The sequence below is a fragment of the Mrakia frigida genome (genome assembly GCF_051309035.1).
Source record: "Mrakia frigida strain ATCC 22029 unplaced genomic scaffold BDY24scaffold_14, whole genome shotgun sequence".
NCBI lineage: Eukaryota > Fungi > Basidiomycota > Tremellomycetes > Cystofilobasidiales > Mrakiaceae > Mrakia > Mrakia frigida.
Genome location: NW_027481267.1, coordinates 211,708 through 230,497, shown reverse-complemented (window position 1 = coordinate 230,497; position 18,790 = coordinate 211,708). Strand labels below are relative to the sequence as shown.

Here is an 18,790-nt window from a genome sequence, read left to right as displayed (position 1 = left end):
AAAAACAGAGTAACATCGTGAAAACAGCGTATGGATAACCAAACCTCTCTCCCTCTCTTAGAAATCCACCTTCTTCTTCTTCCAACCCATCCCCCTCCCGTTCCTCTCCCTCGACCCTTGCAGCACCCCGAACTTTCTCTTGGCGTACTTCTTGGCCTCGTCGTCCGCGAGCAGCTCCTTGACGATGGACGCCGGCCGGGAGGACGCTTGGGTCGGGAGGGTGGAGAGGGAGAGGCGGGTGGAAGGGGTGTGGAGGGTACCGATCTGGTGGAGGGGTGAGGGAGGACGGATGGGCGTCAGTAAGGTTGGAAGGTTGGAAAGAAGAGGAGGAGAGAAAGAGGAGAAGAGCGACGCGACGTCGACGTCGACGAAGAAGAGAGTAACTCACAGCAAACACCTCTGGAACGATCTTGTTCGACCCTTGACCCTTGTAGAACCTCTTGGGATCCAACGAGTTCCTCAGCTTGAGAGCGTGGTACTCCCTCGTCATGTCCTTTCGACGGTTCTCGGGGATGGGCGGGAGCGCTCCCCAGGCGAGAGGAGCGTTGGCTTTACGTTCCTGCGAGCGGTCGAAGGAAAAAACAAAAACAAGGTCAGTTTTCGAGGGCGAAGAGAACGTAAAGTGCGAAAGAAGGGAGATTGAAGAGGGAGAGAAGAGAGACGAGACGAGAGGACGCGAAGACTTCGGAAAAACTCACCGCTTTGGCAGCCTTCTTCGACAGAGGAGGAGGGAGCACGAAGGTGTCGAGTTCGGGACCTTGGCTGGACGAGCTCGAGGACGAAGCGGCGTTGGAAGCGGTGGCGGTGGCGGTGGTAGGAGTGGAAGAAGGTCCCGGACGAGGAACGAGAGTGGCTCGACCTGAGGGAGTGAATTGGAGGTAAGGGGTTGGGAGGGAAGGGACGGTGAGGTTTGGAAGGGGACTTGCAGGGAACGAAAACGGGAACGAAGAAGTAAGCAAGTAAGTAGGAGCTTGTTTCTTGAAGGTCCAGAGAGAGAGAAGCTAGGCAGGAAAATAGGAAACTCACACCTCCTTGACCTCCTCGAGCTGAAGGACGACCTCCTCCGCTTCGGCCAACCTCCTCTTCTGCTCCTCCTTCTTCTCCGCGTTCGAGTAAGCCTGAGCCAGAAGGGAAGCGAGGAAGGCCTCCTCGTCCTCGGGAGCACTCTCTTCCTCCTCCTCGTCGTCTGAAGTCTCGTCGATCTCGTCTACTTCCTCCTCTTCCTCCTCCTCCTCCACCTCCCTGCCCTTCCCCTTCGTGTCCACTACGACCACGCTCTCCTCGTCGTCGTCGTCCTCCTCAGGAGCAGGAGAAGCTACAATCTGAAGTCTACTAGGCGTGTTGCTCGCGCTCGCACTCGTCTTGGTTGATTTGGCGGCCTTCTTGAGCGAAGAGAACGTGGGAGGGGAAGGAGGAGCGGCGAAACGAGGAGTGCCCAGGATCGAAGAGGAGGAAGAAGAAGAAGAAGAAGAAGCAGCGGAGGTGGATGGAGGAGGAGGAGGAGAGAGGAGTTTGGAAGCTGCTCGGGTGAGGCGCTTGGAAGGGGTCGAGTCGGACATGTGGGAGGAGGATGGAAGTTGGAGGATAGGAAGGAGGAGGACGTTGAGGTCGAAATTCCTCTCGGGCTCATTTGGGTCGTGTTTTCGTTGATTTTTTTCGGATTTGAAGGTTATGGGGTTGGTGAAGAGACGGAGAGCAACTGAAGTAGTAGAAGGACTTCATCCTCTTGAAACTTCGTATAGAAGAGCAGGAGATCAAGAGAGAAGGGAGCTCTTTCAGCCCTCCCCTCCTTCCTCCTCAGGCCCTTCTTCCCTCTTCTCAACTTTCTCGCGGCCAGTTCAAGTATACTTGTAGATAGAGCATGATATAACAGCACAGCGAAGAGCGAAAGCTCGCAATCCTCCAAGCTCATCAAAAGAGCAAAGCAGGACCGGCTACTCCTCAGAAAGAAGAAAGAAAGCCAACAAGCTCGAGAACGAACGAACAAAAAAATGTCCCTCCAACTAGGTGATCCTACTTCATGAGCCATCCCAATGTCTCAGGACAAGACCTCGGTTAAGATTGTTTTATGTCGGGGGCCTTCCTCTCCCTCTTGGTCCTCCTTGCGAAGGGTTGCCAGAAGAAGAGAGGAAGGGGGGTCGAAGGTCTGCCATGCCACGAGAAGTCCTTTAAAAGCCAAAACGACTCTCTCCTCGAGGGAAGATTCCAAGAAGGACGCGAGTAGAGAAGAGTCGCCCCCCCCCTGTTGTGAAGGGGGGTGAAAATTGGGGACGGGGGGTGTGATGGTTGGGAGGAAAGAAGAGAGAGGAGGGAGGGAGGGAGGCGATGGTTTTTGGGAGAGGGGGCGGAACCAAATTTGGGGCGGAAACGGCTTGCACGACCTTTAAAAGTCGGAGTTTTTTTGGACGGCTCTGCTGGTAAGATTAGATTGGGATCTCTAGAAGAAGGGGTATATAGGTCTTAAGGCGCGAAAAAATGAGGCTCCGAAACGAGCGACGGAGGTCAAGAACGAAACTCGTGAAGGTCACCTTCGACCCATCACCTTGCCTTCCCTCCCTTCTCCTACCCTCCCTCTTCCAAACCCTCCAAACAAAAAAAAAGCCACGAACCCAATGTCCGACTCTCTTCGTAGACCTATGGGAGAAGTTACTCAGGAGGTTCGTCCTCGTTCCCATCCCTCTCTCCTCTCGTTCTCACCCAAAAAGTCGAAGCTCACCTTGTCCCTCTCCTTCTCCTTCCCTCCTTCGTTTCGTGCTTCCTTTCCAGTTCGCCGACGGAGGCTACTACATCAAATCCCTCCTCGACACCACCGCTCGGGATCTTCTCAACGCCGAGTTCCGGAAGCAGGCTGGTCTGGAGAGTGCGAAGGCGGAGGAGGAGAAGAAGGAGGTTGAGGTCAAGGAGGAGGATGTCAAGGTCGTGGTGAGTTGACCTCCCATCAGCTGCCATATGTCCCATCGAGAGAGCACACCACATACATGCCCAGCGAGTGTATGCTGACCCTTTGCTTTCTCTCGTTTCTCTCTCCCTCGTCGTCGTTCGTCGTCCATCGTCCATCGTCCTTCTCCGAACCCACCTTCCTTCCTTCTCTCTCCCTCGCAATGAACAAGATGGACGAGTTCGACCTGACCCCTTCTGAATCGGAACGGAAGCTGAGGGAGGAAGGAGGAGATCTGAGTAGGACCCTGAGAAGCTTGGTTGGGCTGCCGAAGGAGGAGAGTTCGTAGAGAAGGGAACGGAAATGGAATGCTCGTTAACGACCTCTTTTTTGTTTCTCGTTCTTCTTCGCTCGAAAAGGAGGGGTTTTTTTTGAGAGTAAGGGGTCGAGGACTTACTCTATATGCCTCACAATAGAGAGGAAAGGGGTAAGAAGTCGGAATGTATACTTTCCTCCGGGTCAAACAAGCCGTCCGAACCGACCTGGCCCTCCTTCGTTCGAGTTGACCTCAACAACCCATCACCATCTCGCTTCCTTCCGCCATGTCCCTCCTCCCTCGCATCTCCTCTCACTCCCTTCGCCTCCTCCCCTTCTCCCTCCCTCTCCGAACGTACGCTTCCCTCGCTCCCTCCTCCTCTTCCTCCTCCTCAGACGACGTGAACGCTCCCTACCAAGTGTTCGACCGCAACGCCAAACGACTCCAGAAAGATCGAGCCGCTGCCAAAGAAGGAGGCGATCGAAGTCGATTGGTTGATTATCTTAGGAGAGAGGTGACCGAGAGGGTGTTGGAACGGTTCGAGGTGAGAGAGCTTTGTCCGATCTTTGCCGAAGGAGACTCAGGGAGAGCGGGGGAGGGAGGGAGGGAAGGGGTGAGCTCTCGGCTGATGGGGTCGTTCGTTGGGGTTTTTTTTTGCGTCTTGGAATGGGGGGAGAGAGAATAGGACGTAAGTGTTTCCCCACGTAAGATCCTCGAGATATGTTCTGGACCGGGCCTGTTCAGTCAGGCGATGGATCCGGACGAGGTGGACGAGGTGGAGTGCGTCGAATTGAGTGGTGAGTCGACGCTGGCCATCTCTTCCTTCGTTCGCTCCGTGCGTTCGAAGTCAGCTCACTCTTCGCTTTGGGGGTTGGACTTGGGTTGCTGGCTGGATAGAGCATACGTTGATGAGAGATCCGGAATCGAAGTTCGATCGTTCGTCCCCCATCTTCCCTTCTTTGGTTTCTCCTCTGACCTCTGGAGGGATTCGTTCAAGCTCACCTTTCCTCTCCTTTCTCCCAGTCCCCAACCTTCGCCGTACCCATCTCGACGAGGAACAGCTTCTGAGTCGGATACCAGAGAACTCTCAGGACGCGGTGATCTCGACGTTGGGTCTGCATTGGGTGAACGATCTGCCTGGTGAGCTCGCTCTTTCGAGCTTCGACTCTTAAACGACGAGAGAAGGAAGAGAGAGAGAGCTGATCGCTGCATCTGGTTTCGTGATATGGAAGGTGTGCTGAGACAGATCCAGAGATGTTTGAAACCGGATGGGTTCTTCCTCGGGGCGATGCTGGGAGGGGATACGTTGTTTGAGCTGAGGTGAGTCGGATGGACGAGGACGTACGAGACGCGTCGCTTCCTTTTCTCGAGGGCGAGCGCTGATCGCTTCGTTTCTTTTCTTTTGTTCGTGTGGGGTCGAACAGGACTTCGCTTCAACTAGCTCAACAAGAGAGGGAAGGAGGGATTTCGTTGCATGTTTCGCCGATGGCTGGTTCGTTCTCTTTCCCTCTTTCCCTCTCTCCCTCTCCTTCGAGTCCTTTCTCTTCCCTCTTCTTCTTGTCGTCTCTCTTTCCCCAACTGACCCAAATCTCAAACGGATTTCTTCCTCTTCGGTACCGATTGTTGCGTCGCAGACCCCAAAGACGCTTCCAACCTCCTTCAACGAGCCGGCTTCACTCTCCTCACCGTCGACACCGAAGACCTTCAGTTCGGCTACCCGTCCATGTTTGAGCTCGTCGAAGATCTGAAAGATATGGGAGAAGGGAACGCGGTCATCGGAAGGTAAGTCTCGTCATCCATCCTCCATCTTTCCCTGCTCCCTTCGGCGTCGAACCGTCTTTTCAAAGGAGTCTGTCTCGACGCGCTCGTGCCTTCGTTTCGGCATTGCGCTAACTCTTCACCCCTCTCTTCAACTCTCTCCCTTCAACAAAACTACCCGCAGACGGACCTTCCTCTCTCGAGACACTCTCATCGCAGCCTCAGCGATCTACAACTGTTCGTTTTTTTTTTTCATCCCTCTCTGCGACCCCCCCTCCTTTCTCTTTCCGCTGACTCGCAAGTCTCTCCCCTTCCCTTCCGTTCCTTTTTTTTTTCTCAGCGATGCACGGCTCCACCGACCCTGAACGTGGATTCGCAGTCCCTGCTACGTTTTCGGTCATCTTCCTCGTCAGTTTCCCTTGCCTTCCTCTTCCTCTTCCCTTCCCTTCCTCTCCTCTCCCGACCCGCTTCTTCGCTTCTTCGTTCGTTCGAAAGAAGACGCAGCCCTGACGAGGCGTTCTTTTTTTGGGGGGGGGCTTCGTGTGTGTAGATGGGCTGGAAACCAAGTGATTCCCAACCGAAAGCTTTGCCTAGGGGGTCGGGGAGGACGAGTTTGAAGGAGGTTCTTTGAGGCAAACGAACGACGAGGAGAGGAGAGAGGAGAGCGGCCGCGGGACGATTTTTTTTTTACACGAACTGAGACGATATTGGAATGATTCGAGATATTTCTCCATATGCAGCTTCGCTGACGTTGTTCCAGCTGAGACTTCACTTGAGGAACATCTTTGGCGAGCAAAGTCCGAATGAACGCGTCGACTCGGCCTCGTCGCTGGCGCTGGCGGGACGGGAAGAGACAGAAACCGTGGGATATCAAAAGTAAAACCTGGGGTGTGTTGAGAGAAAGAAGATGAGCTAGACTAGAAACGAGAGTGAAAAGCAAGGATGGGAAAGCCTACGTGAAACGGACCCAAGAAACGAGAGCAGAAGAAAGCGAAAGTGCAAGGTGGATCGTCGTCGTGAGACGAACGAACCTGAGAGAAGAAGAGAGATGTGAAACCGAAGAGAGGTGTAGCGAGACCGTAGAGAGAGTAGAGAGGAGGAGGAGAAAGGAAAGTGATGACGGGGAGTGATTGAGAGCAATCCAAGGAGGCAAACGTGTAGAGGCAGGGAAAGAGACGAAGAGGTGGAGAAGATCGTGACCGAATTAAAAGCAAGAATGAACGAACGTGGGAGTACGAGATCCTATCGTGGCGCCATCAGAAGCACTGAAAGAGAAAGGAAACGAAGAGTCAGTGAAAAGGAAGAAGCAAAGACGCGTCGAGGCAGGGAGGGAGAGAGACTCACGTTGAATTTACTCTTCCTCTTCTCCATCTCCTCCAACCGACTCTCCAACTCCCTCTTGGCAGTGTCCTTCTGACGACGTTCCGAAGCCATCTGGCTCTCCATCTTGCCTCGCTCGTCGTTCTGCGAAGATCGAAGGGAGAGAGCCTCGGCTCGAGCGTGTTGAAGGAGGGATCGAAGGGTGTCGCATTCGGCGGAGAGACGATCTCGATCCTTGGCGATGTCTGCAGATCAGAGAGAAGTCGTGAGCTTTGATCACGACGGAACTGAGAAAAAGAGTGAACGAACCGTTGGCGGAGAGTCGAGACTTTCGAAGGGCACGTTCCGAGTCGTTCTGTGAAGAGGGAGGGAGACGAGACTGATCAGCACCCAGACGCGTCGAAGTTGCTCGAGAGAGAAATGTAGAACGCACCAGAGCAGCCTCGAGGGTGTTGACCAGATCGATGTTCGCTTGCAAGTCAGCCTCACAGTGGTTGAGACGACGGTTGAGACTTGTGATCTGTCCATCCTGCTCCTCGATCTGGGCGAGCAACTTCGGATCGACCACTGGCGTCGAAGCGTTCCCTCCGTCGATGGAAGTCGAAGACGAACGAGGAGACCGACGGCCAGAGGAGAGAGACGAGGTTCGACCTCCGTTCCGAGATGCGGTAGAGGTCGTTGCGTCGTCGGGGATGGCGGGAAGAGATGGAAGGGACGAGGGAAGAGGAGGAACGGGAGCGGTGGGAGGAGGAGTGGGAGGAGGAGGTTTGGATGAGCGACTGCTGGGAGATCCGGCTCGACCGATGAGGGTGACGTCTCGAAGGGATTCTCGAGGACCGCTGGCGAGAGTTGGGACTGGCTCGGACTGATCTGGGACGGAGGCAGAGTACTCGGCGAGTTTGGCCTGGCAGGAACGAAGGAAGAAAGTCAGCAAGAGGTCGAGACAACGAGGCGGCTGCAGAGCTCAAGCTAAACTCACCTGAAGCTCAGCCATAGCAGCATCCTGCTTGACTCGTTCGTTGTGAAGAGAGTCGATCTCCGTCTTCGTTCGATGAATCTCGGTCTGGGCCTGAGTGAGGGACGTTCGATGCGAGTCCAAGTCGAGGAGGACCGAATCTCTGGTGGTGGTGACCTCCTTGTGATCTCCCTGGATCTGGACGAGCTGAAGACGAAGAGCCTCGAGTTCCGACTGAAGGGAAGACTTCTGAGTTGCGCTCTCGGTGGCAGCGAAGTGGAGTTGAGAGACGGTGGTCGAAGCTTCTCCGAGCTCGTGTTGAAGCTTGTTGATTTCGACCTCGTGCGACGTCCGAAGGGAGATGATCTCGGCTTGAAGTTGAGCGTTCTGGTCGGTGATCTCGACGAGCTTGGATTCGGCGAGGGAGCGTTGTTCGATCTCGGCGGCGAGGGCGATCTGAAGAAGAAGACGAGAAGTCAGCGAAGAGTACCCGAACAGGCGAAGAGAGAACGTTCGAAGCTCACCTCCTGAGCAGCAGAGAGGGCCTTCGACGACTCGTACTCCTTGCTGAGGGCGTCTCGATGAGCAGAGGCCAAAGACGAGAGAGCGACTTCGTGATCCTGGACAGTCCTGGCGACGACCTCCTCGTGTTCCGATCGAAGCGATTTCGTACTCTCCTGAGCAGCCTCGAGAGCGATGTGAGAAGCACTGAGTTGCTCTGCGATCTTGGCGACTGCAGCCTCTCGATCTGCTTGAGCGGTTGCCAACGACGAACGATGTTGCTCCTCGGCGGCGAGAAGCTTAGCCTCCGCTTCGGTTCGAACCTCCTGGAGAACGGAGACGTGCTCGTCTCGGCTCTTGGCCAGAGCAGCCTTGAGACGTTCCGATTCGGTGGTCTTCTCCTCCCCGAGTCGAGCGAAGGCAGCGGCGTGATCCGATCGAAGGCGTTCGACGACGACTGAAGATTCGGATTCCTTCGAGGCGAGAGTTCGAGCGTGCTCCTCCTTGAGTCCTGAGACGTCCGAGGCATGATCGAGATCTCGTTTCGAGAGACGTTCCGAGTGCTGGCCCGAGAGGACGGCGATTGCGGCGACGTGCTCCTCCTGGGATTCGGAGAAGACTCCGTTCCTTTCGAGCTCGGCTCTCTTGAGATCGTCGGCGTGAGACTCGTCCCGTCGAACGAGGATGGCTGCTGTCTCCGCTTCCCGTCGAGAGAGGACTTCCTCGTGTTCGGCTCGCAGCTTGGTGATCTCCTCGGCGTGGGTCTCCTCGAGTCGAAGCTTGGACGCGACGAGGTCCTCCTCTCGACGTCTCATCTCCTCGAGTTTACTGGAGAGGTCGTCGTGCTGATCCTGGGCGGTGAGGAGCTTGGTTCGGAGTCCATCGAGCTCGGTTGACACGTTAAGGGCCTGGTGGAGGAAGAAAAAGGGATTCAGATTTGATCTTTAGTCGAACGAAGAGACAGAAACCAAAACCCACCTGATCTCTCGAAAGAGTAACGATGTCCGAATGCTCTCGTCGAACCTTCTCAATTTCGGCGTTCATCGAATCGACCGTCTCCTTGTGAGCAGACTCCTTCTGGGCCATCGACCTGAAAAAACGAAGGAAACGCGTGTCGTCAGTCGAGCCATTCGAAGCTCTTCCTCTCCGTTCCCAAACTCACCTCATGAGCTCCTCCAGCCTCTTATGATGATGCTCCTCGTCGAAAGGCGGAGATCGTTCTTCCGAAGTCCTCGAGTGATCCGAAATGGTAGAAACTCGGGAGACGAGCGGCTGACCTGCCGACGACCTGGAGAGAGGACGGGTCTGGACCGGCGGACTGTCTGGAAGAAGACTCGAGCTGGGAGAGCCATCCTCGTCGAGGGGAGGGAAGGCGACCGATTCGTTGACGGACTTTGCAGTCTCGGATTTGGCGTCTGAGATGCTACGACCGTGACTGCGAGACGGCCGACCAGCGTCCGAGCGAAGACTGAGGGATGACCCTCGAGGAGGAAGAATGTGCAGGGTGATGTTCTTCTCGAGTTGATCGATCTCGTCCTCGCGAAGCTTTAGAGTCTGTTAGGAGGAAGATGAATGAGGAGAAGGGTCAGCCGAAAGATCGTCGAGCGTTCGAGGGACGAGAGAGAGAGGGAGGAGGACGAAAGAACTCACAGCTTGTAAACTCATGATCTCGTTCTCGAGCGACTGCACCGACCGTTCAGGCTTGATGATCGGAATCGGCCGAGTTGTAGGGGAGGTGTTCAGGAGCGATACTGCCGGCCCGGCCCAAGAGGAACGAGATGATGGCGACGATGACAACTTGAAGAACGAGAAACAGGACGGGGACGAAAGGATCAGTATCGAACGAAACGAGCCTTGGTCTCTGGTTTCGAACCGACTAACCTCCTGCGAGAGTGACATAGGTCTGCAAAATGGAAGGAAGAAGAGGTCAGCAAACCGTCAAAGAACGACGAAGGGGAGGAAAAATCGACGAGGCTCACCTGGGAAGACCTCCTCCCCGCGAGCCAAAATCCCGTTGAGATGAGCCGTTGGAGTTGTTTGAACTAGGAGGGGACGATCCGTTCGTAGAGGGTGGGAGACTTCGTCTGTCGGAGGTGGTGACTCGACGTCTGGGAATCGATCCGAGCTTGATGGCGGTGGGAGAGAGAGGACCTGAGTCGCTGGATGCTGTCGAGCTGTTGAGGAAGTCGTTGGATCCAGCTGAGTCCGATCGAGAAGGGCTTGGAAGAGGTTGAGGAGAGGAATGGACGATGTCGTCGGCTTCCGACTGGAGAAGACGAGCTTCTTGAACCTGAGCGTGAAGGTCGGTGATTTCCTTGAGCGCGTCTCGGTACTTGGAGGAGATCTCGTCGAGGCTCTCGAGGGTTTTGGAGTGGGCTTCTTGGAGATCTCGCAGCTCAGCATCCATCTTGTAAACGAAGACCTCGGAGGTGGCTGAGGGAGGGGTGAGGGCGGAAGGAGGGAAGCTGGTAGCGAGAGGAGTAGGGGTGGAGGGACCGTCGGGAGTCGTAGCGTTTGAACGAGCCTTGTCGAAGTCCATTCCTCCGATCTCGGTGGCGGGAGTGAAGAACTCCGACGAAGATGTGTGAGAGGCGTAGGAGTTGGTGGTGGTGAGAAGAGCTCGAGAGGCGTGAGGGGAGATGGCTGTGAGAGAAGCTCGTTTCGCTGCTGTTGCCGAAGCCTGGAACTCATCGAGTCGATCCTTGAGTCCTTCCCGTTCTCCGTCACTCTTCTTCGCCTGCTCCTGAAGAACCGAACGCTCCTTCCCGATCACGTCCATTTCCCTGATCGCTTCCTCCAGCTTCCTCTCCAAAGTGGCGACCTTCCCGTCCTTCTCGTCGAGCTCTTGGAGAAGGAGCTTGTTGTCCTTGGTGGTGTCGACCATTCGGAGACGAGTCTCGAGATCTCGATACATCTCCTCCCTTCGTTCGACCTCCTTCTCGAGTCGTTCGACGTGAGCTGCGAGAGCGGCCTGGGAAGCGTCCGTCTTGGCCAGTCGAGCTTCGAGATCGGCGACGTATCGAGCTGAGTTTCCATCCGACTCCTTGAGACGAGCAATCTCCTTCCTGAGTTCGGCGACCTCACTAGCTTTGGACTCGTCGCCGTCGGAGTGGTTCTTGAGCTTGACCTCGAGGTCTCGGATGTAGGATTCCGTCGAGGACTCCCGTTCGACGAGTTTGCTGACTCGAGCTCGAAGCTCTCCGACGTAGGATTCCGTCTGAGCGGTTCGAGAGAGAACCTCCGAGAGCTGGATCTCTTGCTCGTTGTAGAGGTTGTTGGTGTGAGCCTGAAGGTGAAGGAAAAGGACGGAAGGAAGGCGTCAGAGACTCGACTCGAGACGAGAGACGAGAGGAGAGGCGAGAAGCAGGGAGGAGAACTCACGAGAGAAGCCCTTGACAACTTGAGTTCACCCTCGAGGGTTGCAATGGCTCGTTCGTACTCGGCGATGACGGGTCCCACCATCTCTGCGAAAGCCTTCGAGTCTCCTCCGCCCTCTCCGCCCGACATCCTCGCCTCCTCGAGCTGCTTGTTCAACCTCGCCATCTCGACCGAGGTTTCCGAGTTCGTCTGAAGGAAGACGGCGTTCTGTTCCTGAAGCTCTTGAAGCTGACCGAGAAGTCTGGCCGACGCTCCTGCGGACACGGGAGGGTGCTCCTCGATCGACGAGAGATCCATGTTGGGTGATCCGTTCGATCCGACGACTCCTGCCGAGGCTGCTGCTGCTTTGAGAAGAGCGTGTTCCTTTCGGAGTTTGGTGAGAGAGGCTTGGAGGTGTTCGACGTCGTCCCATCCGACTTCCAGCTCATTGACCTCGGCTCGGTTTTTGATGTTTCGAGCTCGGTTGGCGTACTTGATCGTCGAGAGGGTTTCCGTTAAGTTGAACTCGCTGTGCAAAGGAGACAAATCGAGCTCGGTCAGTATCCATTCGAAGGGGAGCAAAAATACGCGTCGAAGGAAGATCGACTCACGCTGGAGAAACACAGGCGACCATGAGAGTGTGAGCGTTTCCACCGAGAGAGTCTTGGAGAAGACGAGTCAACTTCGAGTCTCGGTACGGGATGTGGGCTGTGAGGAAGTAAGAGGGGAGGGAAGGAGTCAGTCGAGATCGGAAGAATGTCTCGACGAGGAAGAACTCACTGCTTTGACGAGCCTTCACTGGATCTCCGAGAGCAGAGATGACGTTTCCGAGAGCGAGAAGACCAGAGTTGATCGAGATTCCTTCCTTGAGTCGTTCTCCGAGGGCGGAAGTTCGTTTGAGCTGAAAGGGAGGAGGAAGAACGAGCCCGAGGTCAGATTCTCTCGAACACGACGCGTCGAAAAGTCCAGACGTACTCGTTCACTTCCAGCCAGATCTGATGAACCGATTACAGATTGATCGTCAGCATTGTGTGGATACAGGATCCTCGAGCTCTTGTGGGAAGGGAAAAGGCAGACGCGACTCACCGACGAAATGGAACTTGCTCGTGATCGTCACCCACTCCCCAGTAACCTCCTTCTTCCCAGCCGACGAGAACGTCTCCTGATCCTCTCCTCTCGTCACCGGCGTTCCAGCCCTCCCGTTCAATCCCAGAACACTCGAAGGTCTCGGCGGGCGAATCATGGGAAGTCCAGACGGGGTCGTTGGTCTCGAACCTGGCGTCGGGCTCATCGTTCGCGCTCCTGGTCCAACCGACGAAGGTCGAGGGATGCCTCTTGTTGGAGTCGAAGGAGCGGGTGAAGAGGAAGAGGAGCTGATGGGTGAGATGGCTGCACCGAAGGCGGAAGGGGGAGCGGATGCCGACGCAGGGAAGGAGGAGGAGCCTGCTGAAGCTGGAGGAGCTGGACCTCCGACACGACGACGTTGAGTGAGAGTGATGGAGAAGATGGCGTGGGATCTCGAGGACTGAGCGTTCATATCGGTTTCGTTGGTTCGTCGAAGGGCTGTTCCCGATCGAAGGTTGGCCATCACTTCCTCCTTCGAGTTGACCTTGAGCTCCTTGAGACCCGACCAGATGATGTGACCTTCCTTGTCTTCTCGAATCGAGAGCGTCGGTCGTTCCGAAGCTGGTATGGAAGGGTCGGTGGAGGAGAGGAGGTCGAGGAGATCCTGGAGACGGATTTGAGAGGAGGGAAAAAGGAGATCAGCCAGACGTTCCTGGCCAACGAAGCTCTCGACATGGTTACTCATAATACTGACCTCGTTGTAAAGCTCTACGAAACTATTGGTAGCTTCGAACCTGAGGTTCCCTTTCCCTCCGGCCAACCTCTCGAGCTCAGCACACCGACGGAAGATCTCCGAGACGGCTCTTGGAACGAGACCTGTCGAAGGAGTGATGTCGAACGTTGAGGAGGAAGTGTTGGAGGAGTCGAGAGCTGTTCCCATCGAGTAGGATTTTCCCGAGGAGGTTTGACCGTAGCTGAAGAGAGGAGCGAAAGGGGAAGAGGGAGGAGACGATCGTGAGCTTGAGCTCGAGGACGACGACAGATGAGCGGTTTGGGAAGATAGCGAGATGTGGAGACTTACGCTAATATCGTGACGTTGAATCCCTCCATGAACTTTCCGACGAGACGCTCAGCAGCAGCCTCGTAGAGCTCCTTCTGGCCTTCTTGAGGACCCAAGACGCGATCGTAGTGGAACGTCTGAGGCTTCTTGGGTGCCACCTGAAGAGAGGAGGGAGGAGACAGGAAGTTAAGGGCCGAGTCTTTACAAGTCTAGGGCACGAGAGATCTAGCGAAGATCGCGAAGAAGGAGGGAAGATGGAGGGAGAACGAAGGAAGAAACGACGCACCCCGACCTGCGAGCCCGAGTCGACTGAAACCGTTGTTGCTGAAGATGGATTGATGGCGATCCTCTGGAATCTCGCTGGGATGGATGAGACATCGTGATCGTTCGGCGGTCTGATTCGGAGGACTGTTAGAGCAGAGAAAGAGAGGGAGAAGATGATCAGAGTCGGCTTGCCTTCGAGGAGAGCTCGGAGGTGTGAGACAAGCAAAGGGAGGGAAGTTTCGGCGTGTTCCGTCTTTGGGAGAAAGGACGCTCCCGAAGAGGTGGAAGGGTTTCGAAGATAGAAGATGAACGAGCGAGCAAGTTCGGCTATTGAAAGGTGGGATGTTGTGCTTTGAACGGGAAGAAGGAAGGAAGGAGGAGGAGAGTCGAGCTAACGAGACGGCCTCTTCGTTCCTTCCTTGATCCTGACCTCTTTCTGCTTCGAGAGCTCGTATCTACATCAACAGCTATCCAAAGATGGCCCTCGAGCAAGACCAGAGGATGTAACACGTCCCAGCGAGCTGCTACGGAGCCTAGTGACCCTTCCCTCCTCCCCTTTGAGCTCGACCGTTTCCAGCTCAGGGCTTCCCTCCCTTCCTTCCTCTCCCCAACTGGCTCCGAGGAGATCCCAGTTTCTCTCCGTTCGAGAAGAACTTAGCTGCGTGCTTGAAGGATGCAACGGAAGAATGAACACACCGACTTGAACGTTTCCATCGTTCGAAGACGACCCGCTGACATCTCCTCCGTTGCTGATCGAACCCAACGAGGCTGAGGCGGATAACCTCTTGTTGAACGACATTGGCTGAAGAAGAGGATCCGAGAAAAGGTAGGTTCGAGAAGGAGGTGGAGGTTGGAGGGAGGGAGGAGGAAGGGAGGACGAGTTTGGAGGGTCGAAGGAAGGAACGAGGGTCGAGCGTCGGAGGGGAGGGGAAAGAGGTCGGTCGTGCTCCTCGTTCTCCTCTAGATCTCTGGTTTGGGCGAGAGTGGAACCTAGATCGGTAAGATGAGAGGCCAGAGGAGGTATGGAGAAGACGGTCCTGCCGAGGGTTGAGGGTAAGGAGAGGCAAGATCAAGTTGGGAGGGAAGAAGGAAAGGAGAGGGGGGATCGATTTCGGTGGCGGCTCCTCTCCCTCGTCTCTTTTTGTTTTGAAGGCCACGAGGAGGCGGTAATCTGAAGCTATGGTCGAGGACAGTGGCTTAAGCTAGCACGGATGTCTCGAAGTCAGTCTGGATGAAAATCTGGATCAAAAGGAGGAGTCTAAACCGTCAGGACTCGTCCTCGACGCGGCTTCAGTTCACCTCCTTCCCTCTTCCATCTCCGGTTATAAAGAAACAGGGAACATTTTCTTCGCCCCTCTACAGAAGCTCATGTCCTCATGAGATCATGTTGAGGATTCGTCTCCAAGGAAACGAAGATGGTCGCGAGGTAAACAAGCGACGCGTCGAGCGGCTTCGACGCGTCTTTTTCACGGAGAGAACAGAGTCAACAAACGAGCCCGATCAAAGTCAGAAAGTTTCTCCGACCCTTCTCAGACTTGAGCATGACAACTCGCGAGCAACGGCGAAAATTAGGTAGAAAAGTCGGCCTGACGACCAAACGACCCTCCTCCCTCCTTCCCCTCTCGTCCTTCTCCCTTTTCACTCGCAACGTCCACCATCCCCTCCCTCGCTCTCCCTTACCCACCCTTCCTTCCTCGTTCACTGAGGCCATTCGCACAGCACTCGTAGACGCAGCATCTCCTCCTGCGCCCCCTGGACATCTACAGCCAGCAGTCCTTTCTTCCGGATCCGTTCGAACCCTCCCCTCCTTCACCATGTCCTCGACTCCCTCCCGCCCATCCCGCCGCACCAGCTCCACCAGACTCCAAGACTCCCTCCAAGGTAGCACTCCAGCCAAAGCTAGTCCTACCCCCAGGAAGAGAACTCCAGGAAGAAGGGTCTCAGCAGCAGCTTCCATTCCAAGCAACATCGTTCGTTCACCTCTTCCCTCCTTTGCCTTTCTTCTCTCGCATCCATCCAGCGACTTTCCCCTGACAGACTCGCTGATATACATCTCTTCGTTCGCTCGTCCTACTAGAACTCCATCGCCCTCACCTTCGACGAACGGGCCCTCGCCGCCGAGCTTCACATCTCCGCGACGTGTTTTCTCCTCGTCTCCGAGACTTACACCGACGTTCGAGCTCCTCAAGGTCTCATCGGATCCAAATACTCAACAGAGAGGAAAGTTCGAATCCCTATCGGAGAGTTCCTCTACAACAACGGTCGCATCACCAAGAGGAGACTGGACGGTCAACGAACGGACGACCAGGAGGAAGGGAGAGGAGGAGACTTGGATCCTTCGGACGACGAGTTGGATTTCGAGGTGGTCGTGGAGGTGGATGAACGTGGGAGGGGGATTCCTCAGAGCGAGAGGTCGAACGAGGGAGGGAGGAGTGTGAGAGCGAGGTTGGAGGCCGAGGTGGTCGAGAACCGGGCGGTCGAAGGGAAGGGGAAGGGGAAGGAGAGGGAGAGGGAGAGGGAGGAGCCGATGATTGAGATCGTGGACGAGGACTCGGAGGAGGAGGAAGAGGAGGAAGAGGAAGACGAGGAAGGAGAACGAAGAGCCGCTGAGGGTCTGGCAGCTCTGTTCGTTCAGAAGGTCAAGGAGGCTGAAGCTCAGGCGGCGAAGGCAGCGTCGTCGCTGAAGGGAACCAACAACGTCGACTCGCTTTGGCCTACTCCTCCTTCCGGATCTCAACCCAAGGCGTCAAACTCCACGGCTACTCTTCCCTCATCTTCCAAAGCAGCACCAGCTATCGCTTCCTCCTCCAAACCAGCTCAACCCATCGCGTCCTCTTCAACGACCGCAACCTCTTCCAAACCCATCCAACCCTCTCCTCCTCTCCCTCATCCCATCGCGTCAACCTCTAAAGCCACCAACGGAGCCTCCATCCCCTCCAACCCTTTCCCTCCCATGCCTCCCTCCTCCTGTTCCAACTGCAACTCCAAACTCATCCTCAACCCTCTCGTCCTCCCCTCTTCCTCCCCAGCCCAACAAGCTTCCTCTTCCTCCCAACCCACTCCCACCTCCATCCCAAAACTAGTCTACCTCTCCCTCTACCTCCAAACCTACCGCGCCATCATCAAAAACATCTCCTCCCTCCAGCCTGAGCTCTACCCGACGTCAAACGGAGAGAAGTGGAAGGCGGCGGTGATGAAGGTGCTGAACGGGGATAAGAGGATCAGGAGGAAGGGGTTGGATAGGTTTACTTGGAAGTATGGGAGAGGGCCGGGGACGAAGTGGGATGTCTAGCTTTGAGAGGAGCGAGAGGAAGGAGAGGGGAGGAGGAGGAGACGCGTCGGGCGCTTTGAGTTCGTTCGTCTGAGTGTCTGCTCGGGTTGGGGCTTTGAGATTTTTGGTTTCGTTTGTTTCGATTTCTAGGATCTTGAGTCGCGATTGCTGAGAGTCGAGGAAAATCAAAACGACTTCAGGTATCCTATCGGCTGTCGTCAAGGAAACGAAAAAACCAAACGAGATTCTCAGCTCCTCTCCTTCTCGTTTTACATCCAACCCCCGTCCTCGCCTTACTTCCACCTCGCTAACGGATACTCGCAGACGGAAGCGGAGTACTAGGCTTCAAGGCTGGAGGAAGAGAACGAAGCGTTGAAGATGTGCGAGAGCGGGAAAGGTCTGAGTGTGGGGATGGCTTGAGGAAGGGCGGTGAAGAAGGAGGTGATGTAATTTTTGCTTTCGAGAAGTCGCGGCAGTATCTGAGATTCTAGGTTGAGGCGCTCGATCGTTTGAGAGCATCGAAAAAAGAAGAAACAGGCGAGAAGGGGTTCGACGCGTCGTTGATCAACTTTTCATCGCATCTCGCTCTGACTCAAAGATCCACAAACCTGACTCCACCCAAAACCCACCCATTTTGACTCCCCTTCCCCTCCCAAGCACCCACCACCACCTCATCTCCAAACTTCATCCCTCCGTCCAAAGTCGCTCCCAACTTCTTCCCTTTCCAGCACAGTCGGATCGTGGAGAACGGACGAGCGATATGCTGAGAGATTTCGAGTCGGAGGAGGCCGAGTTGGGCGAGAGGGAGGATGTCGACGAGGATGCTGATTTGTCAGGCAGAGGAGGATGAGGGAGGACTGATCAGGAACGTTCGAAGGACGCGACGGGTCAGAGACGAGGAACGAAGAGAGAAGGAGAGGAGAGGTTGTATAAGGGAGGGATCGAACGAGTAGATGAGCTTGAGTTGAAGTCTTTGAGGGTCCTCAGTGAGGGTGATGCGAGTGTCTGGGGAGGAGGAGAGAAAGAAGGAGGTCAGTCGCGTCGTTGTATGCGCGTCGGTTGTTTCTTCGATTCGAAGAGAGAGAGGGAGAGTACGAACTCGTAATGAGTGAGACGTTTCGTACGATGACTATCGGAGTAGACGAAGAAGGTTCCGGGATCGTTGGGGTGGGTTTGGGAGCTGGAGGAAGAGGAGAGAGAAACGAGTGAGCGGCCGTTGGACGAAGACCGATCTGGAAGCGGCGAGTCGAAGAACGAGACTGACCGATCTCTGCTAACCAACCCAAAATCCAACAAAAAAAATCAGCTCGAGTCCCTTCTCTCTCAAGAAGGGGAAAGGGAGGAAAAGAACGAACCCTCTTCCATAGGACTCGACGCTCGAGGAACCGTCGACCTTTCCTCCTTCTTCTCATTTCCCTCCCACCAACCCTCAACACATGATTAGGTCTCTCATCCGTACTTCTCTAACCTAAAATCATATCCCAAAATCAACTCACAGCCTTCTTTCTCTCAATAGAAGCTCCCTCCTCCTCTAAATCCGCCTCCGCATGCGAGCTCGACCTCTTCGTCCCTCTCTTCCCGCCCTCCTCTCTCTTCCCCTCCTCTTCAAGCCCAAACTCAACCCAGCCCTACTCAGCTCTATCTTTTTCTATCTGCTCCAGTCTCCCAAACTCACCTCCCTCCACCGGCTCGTCCCATCCCACCTCCATCTCCAACCCAGTGCTCCACTCCCTCCTCTCCTCCCCTTCTAGCACCTCCTTCCAAACCTCCTCCGGGACGAGCATCCCTTGGATCCTGAACGTTACTTTGGAAGGATCCACGGAGGAGGGAAGGACTTTTTGGGAGAGGAGGTAGGCGATGGTTTCCTTGCGAGGAAGATGAGCAAAGGGTGGGTTTGGATTTGGGAGAACAGGAGGGACGTGAAGGTGATCAGACGAACCTGTTTGGAAGAGAAGGGGCAACCGAAGCATCCTCCTGAACCGTGGGAGGGGGTGTAGCGGACGAACATGTTGAGGGAGGTCGTGGTTGGAGGGAGAAAAGCGAAG

At 55.3% G+C, this 18,790-nt stretch overlaps 5 protein-coding genes across 5 annotated transcripts; 2 read left to right on the top strand and 3 right to left on the bottom strand.

Moving 5' to 3' along the window:
• Positions 1-57: 57 nt before the first annotated feature.
• Positions 58-1,559, bottom strand: FCF2 (Fcf2p; the record flags this gene model as incomplete). Its single annotated transcript, XM_076638091.1, has 4 exons — positions 58-264; positions 389-559; positions 699-921; positions 1,027-1,559. 4 exons carry the CDS (start codon positions 1,557-1,559, stop codon positions 58-60), a joined length of 1,134 nt encoding a protein of 377 aa, XP_076496928.1.
• A 1,620-nt stretch (positions 1,560-3,179) lies between these two features.
• On the top strand, positions 3,180-5,685 carry BDY24DRAFT_388065 (S-adenosyl-L-methionine-dependent methyltransferase). The gene is made up of 11 exons (XM_076640304.1): positions 3,180-3,203; positions 3,336-3,738; positions 3,880-3,991; positions 4,092-4,130; positions 4,218-4,334; positions 4,427-4,514; positions 4,619-4,686; positions 4,829-4,976; positions 5,137-5,189; positions 5,293-5,360; positions 5,503-5,685. The coding sequence occupies exons 2-11, from the start codon at positions 3,481-3,483 to the stop codon at positions 5,581-5,583; spliced, it is 1,032 nt and encodes a 343-aa protein (XP_076496927.1). The 5' UTR covers positions 3,180-3,203; positions 3,336-3,480; the 3' UTR covers positions 5,584-5,685.
• Positions 5,686-5,749: 64 nt separating this feature from the next.
• Positions 5,750-14,543, bottom strand: BDY24DRAFT_388061 (uncharacterized protein). The gene is made up of 20 exons (XM_076640303.1): positions 14,171-14,543; positions 13,497-13,618; positions 13,232-13,368; positions 12,905-13,124; positions 12,172-12,814; positions 12,061-12,080; positions 11,866-11,986; positions 11,697-11,793; positions 11,110-11,614; positions 9,708-11,014; positions 9,610-9,631; positions 9,379-9,525; positions 8,891-9,282; positions 8,707-8,818; positions 7,752-8,636; positions 7,252-7,683; positions 6,706-7,176; positions 6,582-6,627; positions 6,297-6,517; positions 5,750-6,217 (listed from the first exon to the last, which is right to left on the bottom strand). Exons 1-20 carry the CDS (start codon positions 14,271-14,273, stop codon positions 6,209-6,211), a joined length of 6,012 nt encoding a protein of 2,003 aa, XP_076496926.1. The 5' UTR covers positions 14,274-14,543; the 3' UTR covers positions 5,750-6,208.
• A 563-nt stretch (positions 14,544-15,106) lies between these two features.
• BDY24DRAFT_434608 (uncharacterized protein) lies at positions 15,107-16,907 on the top strand. The gene is made up of 2 exons (XM_076644154.1): positions 15,107-15,444; positions 15,552-16,907. Exons 1-2 carry the CDS (start codon positions 15,289-15,291, stop codon positions 16,764-16,766), a joined length of 1,371 nt encoding a protein of 456 aa, XP_076496925.1. The 5' UTR covers positions 15,107-15,288; the 3' UTR covers positions 16,767-16,907.
• A 430-nt stretch (positions 16,908-17,337) lies between these two features.
• Positions 17,338-18,753, bottom strand: BDY24DRAFT_414890 (uncharacterized protein; the record flags this gene model as incomplete). Its single annotated transcript, XM_076643377.1, has 5 exons — positions 17,338-17,569; positions 17,693-17,750; positions 17,845-17,925; positions 18,421-18,610; positions 18,685-18,753. 5 exons carry the CDS (start codon positions 18,751-18,753, stop codon positions 17,338-17,340), a joined length of 630 nt encoding a protein of 209 aa, XP_076496924.1.
• Between the last annotated feature and the right edge of the window lie 37 nt (positions 18,754-18,790).

What these genes read in the sequence shown, in the direction of transcription:
- BDY24DRAFT_388065 (XM_076640304.1), top strand. Translation starts at nt 3,481, where the DNA reads ATGTCCCTCCTCCCTCGCATCTCCTCTCACTCCCTTCGCCTCCTCCCC. An exon ending in GGAGTGCGTCGAATTGAGTG is followed by an intron (nt 3,992 to 4,091) that starts GTGAGTCGACGC and finishes CTGGCTGGATAG; the next exon opens with AGCATACGTTGATGAGAGAT. An exon ending in AGCCTCAGCGATCTACAACT is followed by an intron (nt 5,190 to 5,292) that starts GTTCGTTTTTTT and finishes TTTTTTTCTCAG; the next exon opens with CGATGCACGGCTCCACCGAC.
- BDY24DRAFT_388061 (XM_076640303.1), bottom strand. Translation starts at nt 14,273, where the DNA reads ATGTCGTTCAACAAGAGGTTATCCGCCTCAGCCTCGTTGGGTTCGATC. An exon ending in GTCGCCTGTGTTTCTCCAGC is followed by an intron (nt 11,615 to 11,696) that starts GTGAGTCGATCT and finishes TCCTTTGCACAG; the next exon opens with CGAGTTCAACTTAACGGAAA. An exon ending in TTACTCTTTCGAGAGATCAG is followed by an intron (nt 8,637 to 8,706) that starts GTGGGTTTTGGT and finishes TTCCTCCACCAG; the next exon opens with GCCCTTAACGTGTCAACCGA.
- BDY24DRAFT_434608 (XM_076644154.1), top strand. Translation starts at nt 15,289, where the DNA reads ATGTCCTCGACTCCCTCCCGCCCATCCCGCCGCACCAGCTCCACCAGA. An exon ending in CTTCCATTCCAAGCAACATC is followed by an intron (nt 15,445 to 15,551) that starts GTTCGTTCACCT and finishes TCGTCCTACTAG; the next exon opens with AACTCCATCGCCCTCACCTT.